This window comes from Colobus angolensis, unplaced genomic scaffold, assembly GCF_000951035.1.
Source record: "Colobus angolensis palliatus isolate OR3802 unplaced genomic scaffold, Cang.pa_1.0 Scaffold4, whole genome shotgun sequence".
Classification (NCBI taxonomy): Eukaryota; Metazoa; Chordata; class Mammalia; order Primates; family Cercopithecidae; genus Colobus; species Colobus angolensis.
The window spans coordinates 4,427,034-4,436,074 of NW_012117376.1; the positions used below are offsets into that span (position 1 = coordinate 4,427,034).

The window sequence follows — 9,041 nt, forward strand, 5'->3', positions numbered from 1 at the left end:
GGGAGGCTGAGGCAGGAGAATGGCGTAAACCCGGGGGCGGAGCCTGCAGTGAGCTGAGATCCGGCCACTGCACTCCAGCCTGGGCGACAGAGCGAGACTCCGTCTCAAAAAAAAAAAAAGAGTCCATAACTTTTAGTTACTATTAAACATGAATAAAATCATATTATGTCTAGAATATACTTCAAAAATATAAAGGAGGGAAAAATAGAAGAGATGCGATTGGACATGGGTTGATGACTGGGTTTGGGTGGTGGGTACAATAGAGTTTATTATACAGTTCTGCCTATTTGTATACATCCTAAAATCTCTATAGTAAAATATCATTTAAAAAAAGAGAGAAATGGCCATTTCCTTTGCATGTGTCATCTCTTTTCACTATCCTATTGTATAGATAAGAAAAGTAAGGTTAAGGAAGATTAAATGCACTGCCCAAAGTAGCAGTTAACTTTTTCTGATAGACTTTATTTTTTAGAGAGGTTTTAGGTTCACAGCAAAATTGAACAGAAGGTAGAAATTACCCATATGTCCCAGGCCTCCTGCCCCCACACACGCACAGACTCCCCACTATCAACATCCTCTACAAGAGGAGTACATTTGTACTCAAACCTACACCGACACATCATTAATAAATTTCAGTTAATTTAAGAGCCAGAATCTGTCTCTAAAACCCATGCTTTTCACACTATATCACACTGTCAATTTTTCCTCCACTGTCATTATTTTACCTTGTGTTTTTTAAATTTGGCACAAAGCGAAATTCTGTTGCATAATAAGCAATGAACAGAACTCTATAGATACTAATCAAGTTTAGTATCCAGAAGATATTTTAATGTAAATTAGCAGATGAAACAATTCTGTCAATATAATGAATTATACTTCCAGTGAAGCATATTTTAGTTATTTAACAAATACACGTACTGCCCACTAGAGTTGAAAATATAGCTACACAGAAATATAAAGCACTATGTGGACTTGCTCTCTATATCAAACTTTTCTTTCAGCAGCTATTGTATGTACTGGATAATAACTAACCAAACTAAATTTCAAACATAAAACCATACATTTTCAAAGCATGTGTCCATGTTGTTTACTCTTCTAGTAATCCAATATGTATCAGTTGGAAAGTCTAAAGCTAAACAATAGCCTACAGCAAATGTGGCTGATGAAAAACAAGCAATGAATAAATCAAAATCAACTATAACATATACTATAGCCAATTACCAAATTATAGCTATTTACTGGGAATGTTTTCTTTAATATTCATGGAATACCTATTTCAACAATTCTACTTCTAAGAATTTATCCAAAAGCAAGCCCTGGACCAGTATACAAAGACATATGTACTAGAATACTCACAAAGTTTTAGTCATAGTAACAACAAACTGGAAAAAATCTAAACCACTATCAATGAGACTGATCAATATACAGATAAAATTAAATGCTATGTACTCAGTATAAATAATTATACTGTTATACAGATGTAAGTAATGATATGGGAAAGATACGACGCATTACTAAGTGGAAAAAGTAGGTTAAAAACAATTCATATGATAAATGGATGGATGTGTGGGAAGATATATAAGAAAGAGTTAACTATGGTTTTATCTGGAGGATAGGATCATATTTTCATCTTCTATTTGAGACATTCTCATATTGTTTGTTTTTTAAAGTAATAAACATGTGGTTATTATTTTATAATCAGAAAAAGAATGCATTTCTGGGCCGGGCGCGGTGGCTCACGCTTGTAATCCCAGCACTCTGGGAGGCCAAGGAGGGTGGATCACCTGAGGTCAGATCTGGTTCAAGATCAGCCTGACTAACATGGTGAAACCCATCTCCACTAAAAATACAAAAATTAGCTGGACGTGGTGGCGGGCACCTGTAATCCCAGCTACCAGGGAGGCTGAGGCAGGAGAATCGCTTGAGCCCGGGAGGCGGAGGTTGCAGTGAGCCGAGATCATGCCACTGCACTCCAGCCTGGGTGACAGAGCAAGACTCCGTCTCAGGAAAAAAAAAAAAAGAATACATTTTTGTTTTGGAAAAAGAAATATACTCTGTTGATATCAAAATGTAACTTAATGAATTGTCTCTGATTTTACACGTGTTAAGTCTGCAAAGCTAAGTAGTAAACAGCATGGAACTTCAGGAACCTCCTACCTGCTAATTCCACTTTTTCATTCAATGAATCTGTCCAAACATACTGCACTTATTACTAGGCTCACTACAATTAAATAATCACTTATAGAACATTCAGCCAGTTGAGGGTTAAGCTTATCAGATGGCAGCAGGGAAACAATTTATTTCTTTTTTTGAGACGGAATCTCACAATCTTGTACTGTCGCCCAGGCTGGACGGCAGTGGCGCGATCTCGGCTCACCGCAACTTCTGCCTCCCAGGTTGAAGTACTTCTCCTGTCTCAGTCTCCCAAGTAGCTGGGATTACAGGCGCATGCCACCATGCCCGGCTAATTTTTGTATTTTTAGTAGAGACAGGGTTTCACAATGTTGGTTAGGCTCCTGGTCTCGAACTCCCGACCTCGTGATCTGCCTGCTTCGGCCTCCCAAAGTGCTGGGATTACAGGTGTCAGCCACTGCGCCTGACTGGGAAACAATTTTTTTTTGAGATGGAGTTTCACTCTTGTTGCCCAGGCTGGAGTGCAATGCTGCAACCTCAGCTCACTGCAATGTCCACCTCCTGAGTTCAAAGGATTCTCCTGCCTCAGCCTCCTGAGTAGCTGGGATTACAGGTGCCTGCCACCATGCCCAGCTAATTTTTTGTATTTTTAGTAGAGACGAGCGTTCACCATTTTGGTCAGGCTGGTCTCGAACTCCTGACCTCAGCTGATCCATCCGCCTCAGCCTCCCAACGCGCTGAGATTACAGGAGTGAGAAACAATTTTTAAAAGGCATTTCCTCCCTTGAAAATAAAAGGGGACATTTCCCTTGTTATTAGCAAGAGCCCATTTTGCAATCTATTCTTTCACCATTTTTAAAGTTCACAGAAATACTATGTCTCTCTCATATTGTTAGAAGATTCAGAAATCAGTTAAAATTACCAAGTATTAGTAATGACTCAAAAGTAGTATTATGTAAGCCTACAACTGAGAACATATTCTCGTAAAATTTCTTCCACAAATGCAAAACCTAAAAATATGGGTGGGCATAGTGGCTCACTCCTGTAATCCCAGCATTCTGGGAGGCTGAGGCAGGAGGATCACTTGAGCCTAGGAGTTCACGACCAGTCTGCGCAACACAGTAAGACCCTGTCTCTACAAAAAACATTTTTTTAATCTAAAAATATGTCACATCAATAGACTGTAGATACCACGTTCTAATTTCCCGAGAACTTGACAATTTGGAAATGATGTATAAAATAACTGGCTGACATAAAACAAGGAATTCTAGGCCAGGTGCAGTGGCCCATGCCTGTAATCCCAGCACTTTGGGAGGCCGAGGTGAGTGGATTACCTGAGGTCAGGAGTTCGAGACCAGCCTGGCCAACACGGTGAAATCCCGTCTCTATTAAAAATACTAAGCCGAGATCCCGCCATTGCACTCTAGCCTGGGCGACAAGAGCAAAACTCTGTCTCAAAAACAAAAAAACAAAAAAACAAAAAAAAAAACAACAAAGAATTCTTCATTTCCTTAAGCTGACATTTCAGACTAATGCACACAATTTTTTATTGTAACCAAACCACAAAATGCCCACATTTTAATGTATAAGAGAATGCATCAGTTGTGTGACAAGGTTTCGCTGAATCTCAATAGTTTTTTTTTTTTTTTTTTTAAGCGGTGGCTAGCCAAAGAAAGTCATTAATATTAACACAGATAATGGCAGAAAACCACAGAAACTCCAAATACAGAAAGGCTGTTCATGTATCCTAACAGCATAACCATTATGGCTGAAAAACCACACAATATTCTTTCTCACATCTGTTTTGTTAATGAGCCAAGAATGAGGGTCTATTCAGTATCCAAGACAACTGAATTAGAAGGTAGGAATGTCTGGTAAATGCTGTTCATCTCAACAGTCTGAGAATAAACAGGTCTGGAAAGGATACTGATCTTAAATAATCTTTTTAGTTTTACCTTCCTGAAAACAGAATTATCACTTTGGTATTTTTTTCCCCTACCCATTAGCAACAACAAAAACTTATAAATTACTTTTTAAGATTCTACCTCTAATTACTGTAAGATAATATGTTTTGATAGATTAATATTTTAATTCATCTTTCAGGTAGACCCTCAAGTATTTTAAGAATATAGAAACCAGTGTAAAACTAGATGGCTATATTATAAAGCAAAATGGTATTCAACTAGAATCCATCAGCTTAGACAATTTGGCAAGAATTCTACTCTGAGCCAGGGTTTTTCCATATACAACAGAGAATTCTTCCAGGAAATGTCCCCTTTACAGGGCCCCAGGCCTCTTTACATACTGTCAGGCCAGGCAGTAACTAAAAAACGCAATGTTCGCATTGGAAGATATAAACTAACATAAATTAATTCTAAATTATCAACTTATTACATACATTTCTCCAAAAAAGCAAAAAGAAGTAGCATCTAGATATCTTTTCATTCATTCTAATGGCTTTCCTAAATAACTTAATTCCTTAATTTTTAAAAAACTAAACAGATTAGTTTAGAATGTGGTTTAAAAATGTAAAGAATGGTTATATGAGGCTGACAGAATCATGGGTAATTTGTAAAATGTTTTCATGTTAACTCAATTACATTTGAAGGTTATCTATATGTTTTTTCCTTTAAGTCTTTGTTTAGAAGAAAAAAAAGCTATTTTATGTCTCATTTTCTGTTTTTCCTCGGACTCTCTTTCAATGAAAGAGAAGAAAAATTCTAAACCAAATATCAAAACAATCTTGCACATTTTTATAAGTCCCACTGCCAGTCAAGTTCAATAAATATATTTTTTTAAGTCATAATGGTCACTCCAGGGCAGCACAAGCCAAAATTTAAGTGACAACCCAGTAGAAAAACTTTTATCACTTTCAAAATTCATGCCCACAGACAGAGCAGTAATTTGATTTTTTTTCTCCAAGGCAAAGAACTACAAGTGAGAAAATTTATATAATGACAAAAACATTTCCCAAAGTTATTAAAGAAGACTGTTTTCTGGGAGGCTGAGGCAGGCAGATCACCTGAGGTTAGGAGTTCAAGACCAGCCTGGTCAAAATGGCGAAACCCCGTCTCTACTAAAAATACAAAAAATCAGCCGGGCACGGTGGTGTGCACCTGTAATCCCAGCTACTCGGGAGGCTGAGACAGGAGAATCACTTGAACCCAGGAGGCAGAGGTTGCAGTGAGTTGATATTACGTCACTGCACTCCAGCCTGGGCGACAGAGCGAGCAAGACTCCGTGTCAAAAAACATAAATAAATAAAAAGAAGATTGTTTTAAATAGTAAATTTGGACCCTGATGGCATTATATATTTTAGTAGGTATTTTTAACCCATAATTTTTATCTACATCATTCATATCCCAATCTTGAATTAATTCTAGCTTCCCATATATGCAACTTTTATTCCTTTGGAACTTGGTTCCAAATAACTTTTTTTAAACTTTTATTATTAAATAAGCACAGAACTCTAAAACAACTATTTTCAGACACGAATTTAGAAGTATAAATAAGAAAGAAACAGTCTATTCACTTTTGCAAAACTGTATAAAACTTCCACCAAACATCAAACAATTTGCATGTCATTAATTTAAGGTAAAAGTAAATGTTTTTCTTCCATTATAAAGTGTAGTTCCTCTGTCCTAAACGCTAGTCTAACATGATCTGAAAACACAGACTAGAATAGTATGGACCTAAAAAATGAGTACTCAGGAGAAGTAATATCATCAAGCATCTCTGCCACTCCCTATTTCCACCTTATTTAGAACTGAAAGATAACCTACACTCTTAGTTCAGCATTAATTAGACCATAGAAAATGGTGTTTCATCAGATGTTCTCCTAACTAGTCACAGACACAGATGTTAAACTGTTGATTAATTTTTAACTAATTAAGCCTTTTTTTGTTAAATCAAAGTTCTTATGGTACTAAATCAGTAGATTGCACAAGATATCCTAAAAAATCATTTAAAATATTTCATATGAAAGAACAAATACTAACTTATACGGTACTTGTATTCGAGGTTCCCTAATGTAAATAAATTTAACAGTTTTCTATGTATCCACCGAACAACTAGAATTTAAAATATCCTATCACAAGATGATTCCTGAGAATCTCCACACAAAAGAAAAACTTATGATAGAACAGGAGAGCCAAGGTTCAATATTGACTCAATACTTTTTGAGAACATTTACACTTTTTGAGAAAAGTTTTGAGAAAATTTTAAAATCAAAATATATGTCACATTACGAATTTTATTTTTTTTTTTTTGAGACAGGGTCTTGCTCTGTCACCTAGGCTGGAGTGCAGTGGTGTGATCATAGCTCATTGCAATCTCTGCCTCCTAGGCTCAATTCATTCTGCCTCAGCCTCCCAAGTAGCTGGGACTACAGACATGTGCCACAATTCTCGGCTAATTTTTCTGCTTTTTGGAGAGGCAGGTCTCACTATGTTACCTAGGCTGGTCTCCAACTGCTGGGCTCAAGGGATCATCCTTCCTCAGCCTCCCAAAGTGCTGGGATTACAGGTATAAGTCACCATGCCCAGCCAATTTTTGTATTTTTTGTAGAAACCAGGTCTCACTATGTTACCTAGGCTGGTCTCCAACTGCTGGGCTCAAGGGATCATCCTTCCTCAGCCTCCCAAAGTGCTGGGATTACAGGCATGAACCACCACACCCAGCCTAAATTATGGATTTAAAATTTAGTTGCACAGCTATGCTTTCAACTTTACGCTAAGCATACCAATTATATATAAGTCTCAGGAATAATGAAAATTTTGTTTTTGATAACGTCAATCTTGAGCCAAAGTATAGCTTATCTTCATTAGGCTACATTCAATCATGTATAAACTGTACTGAAGAAAAAACTTTACTTTCAAGAGACCCAAGCATATAGTTGATAATCTCACTACACACTTGCTCAAATGTGAAGACAGCTAAATGGGTATCTATTTCAGCAACGGGACACCCAAAAAAGAAGAGGTAAAATGTATTTTCTGAGCCGTACTTGGCTAGTTGTACCAGCTGACTAGGTGGTCTGATGTTAACAAATGTTTTCTAAGACAATGCCCATAAATATGGGCACAATATCATATGAAAAACCCTAAGGAGATAAAGCAAAAACTTTAAAACTTTTTTGAAATATCTTTAAAAGTTTTAGGATGATTAATAAAGGGTCTGACTTTCATGATTTGTTTTCCAGACTTGACAACAGGACAGTTATGTACAAAGATCACCTATGGTCCCAAATAATCACATTTCCTGTACAGTAAAACAGCAGTATGGTAATTTTTTTAAAAAGGCAGGACAGTTTCAGAAATACACAAATCAAAACTGAATAAGAATCTAAATCTTTTCAGAATCCAGACAGACTTTCTGTTTTTAAGACGATATGGGGCAAGGTGAAACAATGGAGCATGAAAAAGAGATATGGTAGAAATTGATTAGAGAAACTTCCATGTAACAAAATTTGTTTAAAAAAATTTTTTTAACTCTCCCCATCTCACCTCCCCAGTTTGAGTGCTTTATTGCATCCATTTGACACTTAATACTCAATCTATTCAACAAAGTTCTTAGCTATCGTTATGTCACTGGTTTCTTTTACATAAGTTTTTCTTATATCAAATTGGCAAAAAGAGACATGGAATTCAGGAACTTGCAACACCATTAGTAACAATACAGTCCCGCAAATATTTTGAAAATTAATTTACGAACTTGTGATCGTCTGAAGCATACTTTCAAATTTAAAATGCCAAGCATGATCACTTGTTAGGCAAACCGTTATGCAACACCTTTCTGTCCCTGAATTAATTACTTTACAACCATAAAGAGTACTTTTCCTTTTTTAAGGACAAGTATTATCCATGTTGCAATTTTCTCTTACGACTGCAAGACTGCTGTTCTTCCCCCCGAAGATAAAGCAGTTTTCTTAAATTCCAAATTTCTAGGAATATGACAACTACTTCTCTAGGGTACAGAGAATGAAACAAAAAATGCTGTCAGCAATTTTAAGATCCACCTCCTCGTATAAGCAGTGATCCAGGCTGCTATGACATTTCCAAGCTCCTCAGAAACTATCTACCATGCTGCCACAAACAACAGAAAAGAACTCGAGGGGTGGGAGCAATGCCATGTTGAATTTAACATTGCACCAACACCTCCTTCGAACTTAATTTGAAGTTATCCGTTATCTCAGTGTATCTTCACAACTACCCTAAGAGGTAGGTAAGGGAGCTGGCTGGCTGCCCAGCCTCTACGGAGCACACACACTGGCTAAAGGACAGGAACTCCAACTAGACAATGGCAAACCATTCTAAAGTCTAGAAAAAGGGTACTCCAGCAAAGAGTAATACCGCCTAGATAACCCCAAACTTAAACCCTCCAAGCGTTTCCCCGCCTCGCAGTTTCGCCGACTCAGGGGCCCCGGGGAACTGCGGCTGGGCTGCGGGGAGATCGCAGGGGAGCAGGGCGAGGGGTGGGAGACGAAGGGATGCCCGCCCGACGCTCACCTCGCGCACCTGGGCCGGGCGGGAGGAGTAGGGAGACTCAAGAGGACAGTAGCTGGGTGACATCCCCTACCTGGCCCAGAGACTCTGACTCACCTGCGGAGCCGATTTCCATTCATGGAGCTGGGGGGAGTGCTTCGAGGGAGAACGGAGCCCGCCACTGGGGGCAAGGAGGCGGCCCAGAGGGCGACGCCGCGCGACGGACACTCTCACTCGGCCCCGAGGCGGGGGCGGCGACGGCTTCCCCTGAGCAACCGCACTCCGAAAGCTCTGGGCCGGAAGAGTCGCGGACGGAAAACGGCACGGGACTAGGCGAGAGGAAGGGGAGACGTGAGGCGCGGACACAGGGGAGTCCCGTCCGGAAGTTGCATCGCCCGCGGCCGCCGACGCTCCCACCGCTCCTCC

General features: G+C 38.9%; 1 protein-coding gene across 2 annotated transcripts in view; it reads right to left on the reverse strand.

Moving 5' to 3' along the window:
• AGO3 (argonaute RISC catalytic component 3) overlaps nucleotides 1-9,041 on the reverse strand; it is a 133,978-nt gene extending 124,937 nt beyond the window's left edge. For both annotated transcript variants that reach the window (XM_011955330.1, XM_011955329.1), the window contains exon 1: nucleotides 8,733-9,041. Coding sequence is in view for 1 of the 2 variants with exons in the window: in XM_011955329.1 (XP_011810719.1) it covers nucleotides 8,733-8,751 (19 nt within the window). In the remaining variant the exon portion in view is untranslated. The remainder of the gene's footprint in view (nucleotides 1-8,732) is intronic.